Below are 14,036 nucleotides of genomic sequence, written 5' to 3' on the forward strand. Positions count from 1 at the left end.
AAAACTCGTGTAATATGCGCAGTTTGTTTTGTACTGAACTAAAGTGTTAAGTTGGGGTTGGGGGTTGCGAAAAAGGAAGAGATGCTTTTTACAAAAAAACGATCGTCAATTCTCAATGTCCACTTTCATGGAAAAAGACAGAAATTCCGGTTAGGAACTTGAAGATTAATAATCATGCGTGGAATACTAAAAAAAACCACACGTTTTTACGATATGAGGACGGACACCAACAGACAGGGTATTACGAGGACGGGCGTGAAGGAGATACCAACATTAGAATACAAAGTATAGAAGAAAGACAGGAAGGAAAATCAAATTGATAGGAAAGAAAGGCTAATACAAAAGTACTGTGACAGGGGAAATTCCTTTTTTTTTTTTATTTTAAAAGACACATTCAAAACACAAGAGAGAGAATTTTAGGAATGAAGTTTACAAAATATTTGTATTAAGGGTACTAAAAAAGAAAAGAAAAAAGAAGAAAAAAAGAAAAGAAAAAAGAAGTAAAAAAAAGAAAAAGAAAAAAGAATAACAAAGGATCAAGAGAAAAAAAATGAGAAATTAATAACTCAATAATAAAATAGAATAATTACATATACATGTAGTGTATATGAAATACTTAGCTGACTGCAATTTCGAACAATGCTTTCCATTTTCTCCATTCATTGTCAAATATTGCTTTTGCCTGATCTCTTTTACTATTAGCTGTGTATTTTTGTAATATGTAATATTCTTTCAAATAATTAATTAGAGCATTTGTGACTTAAGCCTTTATCTAAACATCTTGTCTTGTATAAATAAAACTTAATGATAATTAATATTCATTATCGAGTTTGTTATGGCAGTGTTATTGCTTATAAATAAACCAAAATGGAGTTTTCATATCGAAAGAGAATGGAATAAAAAAAATGCATCTAGAAGAAGTTCAATACTTTGTGGAAACTCTGCACCTCTCGACAGTCCCACATGATATATAGTATTGTTTCTTTGTCTTTATTGCAGAGTGTACAAAGTGGGTTGTTCACCGATCCTTCTTTAAACTGGTGGACTAAACTGTACTGAAACCATTGCAGTCTTGTAGTCTTTGTTTACCTAAAAATATTTTCAAAAATCACTACCCACTTACATCATTTTATTTTAATATGTCTTCCAATGTTTTCCCGTCTGTCTAAATACTATTAATGTTAACCCTTAGATTATATATATCTTTTGTTCCTTTTGTCTTGTTATTAAAACAATTAATATTACAGGGATTTATCGGATAAAGCATTTTATAATTTTCAAAAATCAACCCATACTACATTTGTAAGTATGCTTCAATAGCTTATATTAACACACTATGATATTGGAGAAAATGTGTATTTATTTCATAGATTTGAATGCATTCTTGAAGTGTGTAGAAAGTGCAGGTTTTATTATCTTTAACAAGATTATCTACTATTGTTACCCCTTCATTATGCCGTGTCTTGAAAATATACTTCTTTTTCCACTCGTTAAGTCATTGTTATACCATAATGGAGTTTTCCTGATATTTGTCTTCTTAATTTGTTTTACCCTGTCACATTCATCAAATCTTACCCAAGCTCGAAAGATATCATTCCAAAAACTATTTTTACATTTCCTTAGACACTCCAGAATATATTCATTCCCACGGGTAGATGACATATGTAGAGCAATAGAAGTTTTAAAAAAAAATGATTTGCCATTTGCCTGACTTCTGATATAGCCTTCTTACCCATCCTAATTTTAAAGAATCAATGAAAAGACTAGTATTTACCATCTCAAAACATACTGTATTAATATATCCCTTTTTTATTTTATCTGTGTTACTATTCCACAAACAATTTAAACGTATCAAGTTAAGGTCACCATTCAAAAAGTGATAGTCAGGATTTGGCAATGACATCAATAAATGAGTATATTGAGATAACAAGAGAGTTTTGATGAGATGAATTTTACCTATTGGAGTAAGTAATCTCCTATTCCATATCTAAATAACATTTTAAGTTTAACTATTTTTTTGTCCAAGTTTTAATTTGGAATTCCTTAAAATGGTCACCAGATCAAAGTTATATTGATACTTCAGGTGCACAGATTTAAAGTTAACATTGTTACAATTGAGAAAAGTCTTATCGAACCTCGCACACTGCATATATACTGTAATGTTTGCAAAATAAGGCTAACCAGCCTCCCGTGTCCTCTTCCAAAACGCTACAAGCCCCATCGCTGCCGTATGAAGGTTCATTTGGATTCCATAATGCATTCAATACTACATCTCCAGGCCCCCAAACCCATTCGCCTTCCACAGCCCTGTAGTTTGCAGCAAGCCATATATGTCCCATTGCTGCAAATAAGATTATTATTACCATCAGATGCATTCAACATCATCTCTGATTTTACATTAATATTGATTAGATGTATATAATATTGATATGCTCCAGGCGAACTCGTTTGAAAAAGCTTTTGAAAGTAGATACATTTATTACTCATTCGAGCATAACAACATATTCAACATATTCAATGTTTGGTTTGAATTGTAGTTTGGAAAATGTAATGATGTCCCTGACATATATATTAATGTTTGCTTATTGCATACAAATGTACATAAAACTCGCAACGAAATTAATCACTAACCAGTAACTAAAGTAATCACATTGGTCTATGTTCACAATGTACACAATTGAAAAAGTAAATTTATTGACAAAAAAATAAATAAATAAATAAATAAATAAGAAAAAAAAAATAAAATAAAAATAAACCAATGAATTAATTAATAAAAAAATTAAATAAAAATAAATCAATATAAATCCAAACCATTTGCCACTGAAGGATCATCTCTATTATACCACCAATGACTTAGCTATGTATATATACAAGGCATTTTTCCTGGAGGTATACCAGGTTCCTTTGCATGTAAAAATAATGACGTATGAAAATGTCATTTATATACTAGAAAATTATCATTGGAAAACCTAGTGCGGGATTGCTCTGTCACAAAAAAAAATATCAAAAAAATCAATTCCTTGGCACTTAGCTGGGCTATGAGCTAAAAGGAGGTGAAAACAAGTTACGTAATTATACTAGATATATCTAATCTTACCCCGTTTTCTCATTTCCGATATGAGAAAAGTGTTCTCCTCAGTGCTGTCAACTCTCAAAAGTGTGGCGTTTATTGAGTTACAAAACACCTGTGTAAGTAAGATATTAAATATGAATAATAATCTAGATAGTAAACGAAATTATTGTATGAATCATGTACAGCAACGTTTAAGACTATCTCGAAATACTCGTATGGGTGAATATAGATTAATTACCGATAACAAAAAAAAAAAATAACAAAAAAATGAAATAATGGATTTCTAGATATTATAGATTTCTAATGATTATCAATCAATTTAAAACAAAACGAAATGCAAACAGTGAAAACGTCGGCCGATGTTTAATAAATCTTTCGCAATGTTATTGATAATGATAATACAATAAGACTTTTACCATGCCCTCATCTGCCGTCATTCTACTGCTGGGAAAGAAGTAGCATTTCCCGTTAAAAGGCACCCAGACGGCTGCTGGACATACCTCTGGAACATCTAAATAGAGGAAACTGTGATAGTTTATAGACAGCAAAGCCAAATGTTTCGATAGATAGAACTTTATCTGAGATTGATCACAATAGATTTGGAATGTCTTCATTGTAAGAGTCATCATCGATATGTCCAAGGGCCTATCTTCGATTGTTTAGAGGAACAAGGACGTTTCTCCAACATGGCGTGGAAATTGTCTAATTCTTTTAAACCACACAGTAGTTTAACAGAATTAGACCATTTCAATTGATATAATGTACAAATTCTATAAGAAAATCTCACTCGTTGTTGAAATTTATTAAAATTTATAAAAAATCTTTACTTCTAAGCACTCCATGTTGGAAATACGTCCTTGTTCCTCTAAACAACCGTCTTATTACACGTTTCCTGATATAAGAGTTTTAGAGGTGATTATACCACGCTGCTGTGTCAAAGCAATGATACTACATTTCGAGTTGCTCACCTGTCTGTAGATTTGTGGAGTCCATGAGGAACTTAGGCAAATTTATTTGATACATTCATTAATTTCTATAAATTGGGGGTAGGTTTGGAACTAGTCAAGGCCTCTAAGAAAAAATCTACTTGATTTCAAGACGTAAATGATACCAAATAATCAAAATAAACAAGCAAGATTATATAAGGGCAATGATTATATACCTTGATCAAGACAAATATGGCTGCCATCTCTCCTCTCGACACAAACCTCCGTCTCTGAACAACTGTTACGTGAACAGTTAGAGCTGTCAATCTGAAATTCATTATCGCCATTAGAAGTTGTATTTTTAAATACATTTACGAGTTCATTAAATTGCTTTCTTTTTACATGAAAAGTAATTTGCAGTCCTATTTATCAAATTATCATCATTTAAAGAGAACAAACATTTTACAAAAATATGCTTTAAATTTCTCCTCTGAAACGACAATGGTAGCTCAAATTTGTGTCAAAATGTAATTTGACATTTGCTATGATATAGAAACAATTATCAAACAAAGATTTGAACAATTGAAGTGAGAGCTTTCTTAATATGTTTCAACCTTTAACCCATTTACTCCAGGACTTTTCAATGGAACTAAAAAAATCCGACATTTTGGTTCAACATGATTTACACCCTTTTTGCTTCAACATTTTTGGTAACAAACCCATATAAAGGAAACAGAGAATACAGCATTTTCAATTTTAATAACAAAAATGACTGGAGGATCTAAATGACACATTATAAATATATGTATTCTGAATTTTCATTATCGCGATATCAGATCAGCTGAAATATTTCAGAAATATATTGACAGTGGTCACTGCATACTGTTTTATTGTGACAATTAACATCGGTCGGTAATACTATGTGAGGTCAGGAAAACAATTAGCACCAAGCACATGTCTGTCCCACCGTTTAGAACTTTAAGCAAAACCTAGGAAATACCCGATTACTTTAACTAGCTTTTGCAGTCGTGAGCTTTATTTTCTTCTTCTTTATTTAAGATACCAAAATATGCGATATTACCTTATTTTCTTGTGATAAAAACAAAGTTTTCCTGATGAAATCAAGACAATTGATTATGATATGAGAAAAATTTGGATAATCTATTTTTGTACGTTATGAATGATAAAATTGTGTATTTTGAGCATTTTTTTTCTTGATTTCAATTGCATATATAACGCATTACTATTTTTTGTGTAAAAATCATGAAAATTGCGATATGTCCTGTGAAGGGTATAGGACCGTATATTATTGACAAAATACATTATATTTTGGGAGGATTTCTGTAAAATGGTGGGATATAAATCAGATTTAGAGTATCAAGTAGGACTGTTGTGAATTAGTTATTTCTCGCTATCTTTTAAGTAATGTGAGGTACAAAATCGAATCCACGCTTGGACGATTACGCCGGCTAAAACGTGACGTCAAAAATTCAAAATAATCGAAATAAAAGTTAGCATTTTTTTTTTAATTCATAAAATGCAGAAGAAACGTTTGTTAAATGAAAATTTACAAAAACAAAAAAAAAATAAAATAAAAAAAAACCCAACAAAAACAAAACAAAAACCAACAAATAAAAGGCAAACAAACTCCTGCTTGATAGCTTAACAAACAAGATATGACAATTTCCCTAATACCAAAGTGTTATTGGCGCAGATTGGCATAGTTGGAAGATAAGGGGTTGACAACTTGATTTGTGCCAGTGATAAAATCGAATATTACGGTTGCGTCGAAAATTGTTTGTGGTCCTTCCCTTCTAACCAAACTTCTTAGTGTATATCGAATGTTTCGTTTATCAATAGGTATTTTTCAATTACAATAAAACAAGACATTTTTCGAATCTAATGGAAAACAACTAAGAAAAATATTGTATGGTCCTTATTGATGACCGATTAACTTTTTAGGCTAACGATATACATCGATCAGCTTAGTTTTAAAATAACTATATCCTTTTATTCCAATGTTAGATAACTAGTTTTATATGGTTAATATTGAATCCAAACTGCATGCATTGATATTTTAGTCACAGAAAATGTCATTGTTTTTTTTTTCAATTTTAATAACAGGAAAAAATCGATATCAATATTATTTCTAAATAAAAAAAATCAAGCTAACCATTCTTCGACATATTTACATCCCTTTATCAACTTTTATTTGTTATTGACTGGCAAATCAAACATTTATAGGACTCTGACGATAAAACCAACGTTTGCACGTAAACAGTTTGATTTTTACATTTTATTCTATTGCAGAAAACATAATTCATTTTTGTATTCATTTAAACACATTTTTATTGGTTTTGTATATATCACATGCCTATTTCTGACAGGTGAGAAATCCCAGATGAGAGAAAGTAAAACCTAAAATTGAAATTGTAAATAAACTGATGGTCGCTTTCATTTTGGTGCCAGCATGTATTTATTAATATTGCAAACGGAAAGCAATATGTGTGTACGTATCAATGCCCGTTTGAATTCAAAATCCGGGAAGTATCAACCTAATATTGCTACTGAAAGTCATAATATGTATACACAAAGGGATGTACACAGGACTGTTTTTGTTCGTTTATGGCAAGTATTCGGTGCATATTAAATCATTTAAAATCAATTATGATATCAAATGTTTGTTTTCATTTATTGTTTTGTCACATCATGCCATCGGACATGTAAACGGTAGACAATCGATCAATTCTGATAATCTATATAATCACATACCACCGCGCTCTAGATGGGGCCGCGGTTACTAAGTGGGTTTGAGCGTTCAACGTAACCTAAGTTGAAGATACGAGGTGCGTGGTTTGATTATCCATATAGGTGGCGGCTTTTGTTTCCTGAAGATTGGAACGGACCGTTGTGTGCTGACTTTGTTGTGTCCTTCGGCAAAACACGTGACCCTAAATGCTCTGGATGGCTTCCCGTATGTTGTTAAGTGAGGTAGCCATCAACTGCAACAAGGAAGCACCGCCCCAAAATGCCCTGACGACACATGAGAATAAGCGAACAAGCATCCCGTACTTTAAAACACGATTAAGCCAAACCATCGAAGATCGGTACTGCCCGAATATTATTATTTTAATGATTTTTTTTTTCAAATTTATAACAATGTCAATATATCGTACGTTACTCTCATTTCCATTCATCCATTGAATATTTATTTATAATAAACTGTGTTGTGGGGAAGGGGGTACATGTTGTTATTCAGAAGATTTGCAAGTTACATGCTCATAGTTTGGCAAAGAAAAAGGTGTAATAGAGTTTTGCCTTCTTAAATGGAAAGCAATTATTCGGTACCAGACAATTAGTTTCTTCTGAATCCGCATTACGTTGTTCACACAAGTTCGGAAAAAATATATAAGTATTCCTTAAACTAAAAAATGCAACTATTTCCCCCCAAGTCCGACCGTTCAACAGGTTATAAATATGAATTTACAATATAAAACTATTAAGTAACGCATACTTGAATTTAATTATATTATCCGAAACTCTAGAAAAATACCCTATACAAATTTTACTTTGCATACAAGCTCAACTCATTCAAATCCACCGCCATCCCCGCTTTTATAGTTCTTTGCGCGTGCCACAATAGTAACGCCAAACAACAAAACATTCTATAAGTACAATATTACAATTTGATTGATATTTCTTCCTTATGAACAATATTATAGCAATACATGTGAACTCAATTATCAACGTGCAATACTATCTATAGCAAGCACAATAAACTGGAAATTACGTCATGTACACAACTACATATTAATTGACTAATTCAACACTCTCTTGAAGTTCAGAAAGGTATTGTTGGTATTACAATAACACAACATTATTCTATTAATGAAATCTAGGATTTTAACTATCAATGTACAGAATTATTCGTGATCTATGTAAACCTACGCGATTTAAATGCTAGTTAAAGTGATAATAAAAATTTATATCAAACTGTTAGGAAATTCTAGTCTCACGACACAGGGTTTAAGCCATATTTATGAGATTTTCCCATTTTTTCCATTCGGAATGACATTTCACTAATATAATTAAATTTTATTAATAACAATACATTTCTGAGTAACCTATGTATTTTCATTCTTACGTGCAGTTACTTACAACGATGTTTGTAAAGATCTTGATCTATAATGGTATTATCTACCCTACTACTGATGTCATTTGGTTAAATAAACAGAAACAAATTTCCCTTGTGAAAAAGCAATGGGGTGAACAATGCATCAAGGAGGAACTCAGAAATTTACATACATTCTTGAAATTTCTCACATTCCATAGTGTGCGAATAATAGTCATCTATATCAGTTTTAAATTGAAAAAAAAGGATCACAATCGGTTAGAGCTGTTTTAGATAGATAAGTGTTTGTTGTTAAATGTGTTGATTTATTCTGAATTGAAGCCATTGTAATTTTGAATTTCTAGTTACTGTTAATGGAATCATATACATATACATGTATATCGATTTCTATGTGTCACCATCAAATTCAAACAATTAATTTCATATGTTTTTTCCAAGCGAATATGGTTCCTCTCTGATGCATCATGAATATGTCTAAATCATCATTGGACATATAGTTATTTTGATAGTGTTAATAATACCTTGTTATATAGGAATGTTAGTTTTCACATCAAATTTTTGCGTAAATTTTACAAAACTTTAAAAAATTCCAGAAGCATTATATTTTAATTTGTCATTTATAAGTAAAACACCTTTTAAAAATAAATTCTGGTTACCTACTTGAAAATAACTACATTATTGTATTATACACTGTATTGTTTACTTATATTACATATTTTCCCTTACAAGAAAAATCTAAACGTGGCTGTTTAAGAGGATAATTTCTTCTCCATGAATATATCTAACAATTTGGATGTTGTTCTCTAAAACTATCTACTAGACTAAATTGTTCTAGTAGTTCAATGACTTTATCTCACGCTTCATGATTATTTATCTGTTTGTAACTCCTATAATTATCAGGGTGGAGATTCAACACTAAACTAAAATCTCCACAAATAATAAAAAAATCATTATTATATTCATTTATGACATCTATTACTAGGTGAATCTAAGTTTGGACCATGTGCTACAGTAAAATAAGTAGACAGTAAATATTGCTCTACTGGCTCCTTACGTCTTTTCGCTTATCTTTGTCCTTCAAACCATGACAACTTGTCGATAATATGCTAATGGTTTCTATAACTAATATAGTTTAGACTTGAAAAGTAAAACCCACCCCTTGAACTTTTAACACTGCTACTGTGAAACGAAAATTGATCGAGGAAGATGATAGAAAGGATGAAAAGGAAGACAGAAAATGAGAAAAAGAAATAAGATATTACTTGTAAGGTGAAAAGAGTGAAAACAGTTGAATATCACGCACGTTTTCATTATTCCTTATCTTTACCGGAAAAACCCAGTAAAACAAAAATCACTGCCCGATCTGGTAAATTGTCTTTCCTCTCCTATGTTTACATGGTAATAACAGTACTAAGATGGTAAACATTAGAAAAAATAACAAACAAAAAAATAAACAAACAAACAAAATAGAACAAAAAACATTAAAAAAATTAAAAACGAACAAAAAAACAACAAAAACACAAATCTATCAGAAACACGTCTAAAAAAAAAACAACCAAAAAACAAAAACAACCCAAACAAAAACCAAAAACAAATTATTCAAAATACCCCCCAAATTCCACTCCAATACTCTACGTTCCAATCAATTTAACTCTAATACTCTATGTTCCGGTCAAATTCCACTCTAATACTCTATGTTCCAGTCAAATTCCACACCAATACTCTACGTTCAAATCAAATTCCACTCCAATACTCTACGTTCCAGTCAAAGATCCCAGTCTTAATCAGATTGAAGGAATCCCGAAATGAAAAACAGGGACATATACGTCCTTGTGCACAATAAGAATATCCAATGACATTCCCTGATTTGTTTCATGTAGTTCTTATCACCACGGACTCTCAGTCGTCGTTATATTGCCAGCTCGCTATAATACTGCATTCCATCACAAATACACTATACTGATTGTAATTTCCCATGAATCTATTTATTACAAGTGTATGAAAACGTCAACCAGCTGTGATATGTTTTACATTTTCAGCACACTGGAGAAAGCTTTACATTATTATTGAAATGGCAATTCCTCTTCAAGCAAGGTTTGTATCCGATGCATTATTCGGCCAGGCCGGAATCTGAAATGCAGCCGCATTTGAATTTCATTCAAATTTGGCATAGACATGTTATTTGCTGAAAGAGGTGATCATGCATTTGCTGATAAGGGTAAAAAATAGCGTATATTTTTGAATTTGGCCAAGGATCAGCTAATTTCAGCAAACACTCTGCATAAGCAAGCTATCGAAGAGAGTTTTCACAACCTATAAACACGCTTTCAAGTTTTCATTGAGTGGAATGTGCTAATTAAAAACAAATAAACGGGAAAACATCTACAGCAGCTCTGAATGAAAGTATCAGAATATCATCAGAACTGTTCCTACTGGCCTCTTTCGTCCCAACTAGAGCTCTTTATACTTTGAAATATAAGGAGCATTTTTTCCTACGGTGGGTTAATCTTTACGGGGCGAATAACAGAAAATATCGAGAAGGTTCATTTTCCTACAGAAACCCTGGTAAAATTTCTACTGTGAATCAATGACCTCGAGTAAATTTTGCAACGAAGAAAAAATGACCTTGGGTAGTATTTCTTCCCCGAGTCACTTTTTCTAGTTACACCAACCAGTAGCGTATTTAATAGTTAATGAAATATATGCTTAAGATTTTGTGTACGAAAGCGCCTCTAGCGTTGGAAATCATTCTGTTGGTAAAACCCGCTCAATAGTGAAATGGTTTGTTGAAAATGAATTCGTTGGTTTCTAAGAACACTCTCGAGAATTTTTCCTTGCATACTACAAAATGAAGCCAGATATTTCTTGATCAATATATTCAAATCCTCTTCATATCATAGTCATTTATGAACTTCTTAAATGTTAACTACGACCCTTACCATCTTAGATCAGGCAATGACATATTGATGGGATAAAAAATCTATAAGTTTATGTAGACTTGTTTAAATCTTAGACTCTGGTGTCATCTCTGAATTATTTATGAGGACTGACCAATGGTATAAAAAACAGTACAAGACTAACTCTGGCATTCTAGCATTGGTCAGTCGCGCGAGCCTCCATATTTGAAATCGTCAAACCGACATCTTGCAGGTCAAAACCTGTGTTCAATACATGTACATATATTTCCTCTAAAAAAATTGATAAAAAGAAAGAAAAAAAAGAAAAAAGAAAGAAAAAAGACTCACCTGTACAGATTGCGCATCCAAAAGTGACGTCATGTTGCTTGCTTTGCTTGCTTCCGTGTTTGTCATCATGAGGTCACATGTTAGCTGCTCCCGATTGTGGTGAATTTTCTCACACAATTTGTATCTCTTGCATACCTTCATGCACTGTAAGACCCCAATGGTATCCAAGTGCATAAAGGATTTGTAGTTTCTGTTGGATTCCATGTCAACGTGGGCATTGCTGGCACACATATCATGTCCATCAACAAGTGAAAAGGATTTCAAGACAAAAATAAGTGTCAGTATAGGACGATAAAACACAGCATTGAACATAATCATCTTAAAAGTACGTCCTTAATAATTGTAGAATGTCATCCCTTTCTTCTATATATGCTCCTTACATATGAAATTTCCAGCTAGTTATGTTTAGTAACAGACGTCGTCCTGTTTTCTGTGAATAAATTCTGTCCGCGTTTATAAGGGACGATTAAAATGACAAATGGATGATCCAAATTTGCTATGCGACGTATCCCCTCGATATAAGAGGCCTATTCATTTAATTTCAATGTAGGATCGTGTCCATACTGTTGTGATCATCCCCATCACATGTTTGTGTACACCGATCGCTGTCAACAGCATACATTCCCGGTAAAATCACATGTACCCGCCTCCTCTGTCTATACACCCATCGCTGTCATCAGCATACATTCCCGGTAAAATCACATGTATCCGCCTCCTCTGTCAATACACCCATCGCTGTCAACAGCATACATTCCCGGTAAAATCACATGTATCCGCCTCCTCTGTCAAAACACCCATCGCTGTCATCAGCATACATTCCCGGTAACATCACATGTATCCGCCTCCTCTGTCAATTCACCAATTATATGGTCGCGATTAGAAATACATCGCTGCAGTGAAACAAAACAATTTCAAACAAATTTTGATTGTCAGCAAACCGTTCAAATTATGTGTCGATAGGATTGGTCTCAATCGACAGACATCGATATTTTTTTCTTTGATTTGGCATCTGGTTAAATCTCAACGCTGATTGGCTAGTTAATTTCAAATAACAAATCTACACTGAGATATGTTTCACGGGCCGCGGTGGCCGAGTGGTTAACTGTTGTCCCGACACTTCATCACTAGCCCTCCACCTCTGGGTTGCGAGTTCGAAACCTACGTGGGGCAGTTGCCAGGTACTGACCGTTGGCCGGTTGTTTTTCTCCGGGTACTCCGGCTTTCCTCCACCTCCAAAAACCTGGCACGTCCTAAAATGACCCTTACTGTTAATAGGACGTTAAACAAAAACAAACAAAACAATCATTGTCTTAAGGTACATGTCCACACTTCTGACATAAAAACTCCGTTCAGGTTTATTTTACCTGTAAACCCAGGGCTTCTAACAAACCGACTACGGTAATAACACGTGGCAGTATATACCCAGGGCTATTGAGCCAACACTCTCGTTGAATCCTATTGTTCCACCGTCATGCTTGACCGCAGACACCTTACTGGCTTCCAAACAGGTTTTGCTGGTGAGGTACTGCATTCGGTATTTAACGAAACTGAAACATCTTGTTACGCAAGATTCCATTGAAAATCAGGCGCGTAGCCAGGCGTACGCTCGTACGCCCGGGCGTCCACCTCATTTTTTTCGAAATAGTCTTTTTACGCCCCGGATCAAGCGTGTATCCCGTTTATTTATTTTTTTTCCGGGTTGTTGAAATCCCTGCCAGGTATTCCGATTCAGCAATTATATACTTATGTCGTTCAGCATCATGCGCAGGGTAAAAACCTATCTGAGGTCTACCATGCGATGTGACCGGATGTCGTCGCTTGCATTGTTGCATGGATATCGAGATTTTGATGTAGACCTTGACTTGGTAGTGTCCAGGTTTGCTGAAACCCCCTCCCGTGCCCACCCCCTCCTCGCGCTGCGCGCTTCGAGTGCACGTTGGCGTACACTTCCAAACAGCCCTAGCTACGCGCCTGAAAATGAATACTGTACCCGCAATGGACACCAGGTTACCTTGCACTTTTACAATCCAAGGACATACTATTTGTGTATTTCACCTATACATTGCCAAATATTAGCAAATCCAATGGCAACATTTATTTTCTTTCAAAAAAAATCCAGAGCCGTTTCTGGAACTAGCATCATTATAAAAATAAAACAAGTTGTTTATCAATTTGTCTGAAAGGTACTTCTATCAATAATTTACGTGAGTATTGATTATAAATATTAAAAATCTCATTGACACGTGTACCACAGGTAAAACCATAGCTATAATCTCGCAAACACCATGGTGTTGTACTAACTATTTCAATAGCAAATCATAATTACTGGAGGTGCCTGGTCATGACCTTAAACATAGTTTGACACGAAATTGCGATCAGTGTTTATGTTGGGTTGGAGCGAGCAAAAGAATAATCTACAGATATAAACTGGTATCGTCAGTTTGATTTCTTTTTTGAGTTTCATCGTTACGAAGCTGAAGTGCTGACATGACATCACATATCTGTTAAGCTACCTACCACAGGTGTAACGTTTACGGGGTGTCGTACCCGGTTAATTCCGGGATAAGGCGTGTTTACAAATAACTAAATAGAGCACGAGCTGCTTTCCTAGCAGCTGACAACACTCTCTCAATTTACAATACTTAATTAGTAATATATAC

General features: G+C 33.6%; 1 protein-coding gene across 1 annotated transcript; it reads right to left on the reverse strand.

The window, feature by feature from the left end:
• Positions 1-511: 511 nt before the first annotated feature.
• On the reverse strand, positions 512-12,393 carry LOC117336851 (low affinity immunoglobulin epsilon Fc receptor-like). Its single transcript, XM_033897510.1, has 5 exons — positions 11,377-12,393; positions 4,236-4,326; positions 3,490-3,584; positions 3,098-3,185; positions 512-2,341 (listed from the first exon to the last, which is right to left on the reverse strand). Exons 1-5 carry the CDS (start codon positions 11,692-11,694, stop codon positions 2,127-2,129), a joined length of 807 nt encoding a protein of 268 aa, XP_033753401.1. The 5' UTR covers positions 11,695-12,393; the 3' UTR covers positions 512-2,126.
• Positions 12,394-14,036: the final 1,643 nt, after the last annotated feature.

This window comes from Pecten maximus, chromosome 10 (assembly GCF_902652985.1).
Source record: "Pecten maximus chromosome 10, xPecMax1.1, whole genome shotgun sequence".
In the NCBI taxonomy this organism is placed as follows: Eukaryota; Metazoa; Mollusca; class Bivalvia; order Pectinida; family Pectinidae; genus Pecten; species Pecten maximus.

What these genes read in the sequence shown, in the direction of transcription:
- LOC117336851 (XM_033897510.1), bottom strand. Translation starts at nt 11,694, where the DNA reads ATGATTATGTTCAATGCTGTGTTTTATCGTCCTATACTGACACTTATT. An exon ending in TGGATGCGCAATCTGTACAG is followed by an intron (nt 4,327 to 11,376) that starts GTGAGTCTTTTT and finishes AATGAATTTCAG; the next exon opens with ATTGACAGCTCTAACTGTTC. An exon ending in TGACGGCAGATGAGGGCATG is followed by an intron (nt 3,186 to 3,489) that starts GTAAAAGTCTTA and finishes TTACTTACACAG; the next exon opens with GTGTTTTGTAACTCAATAAA.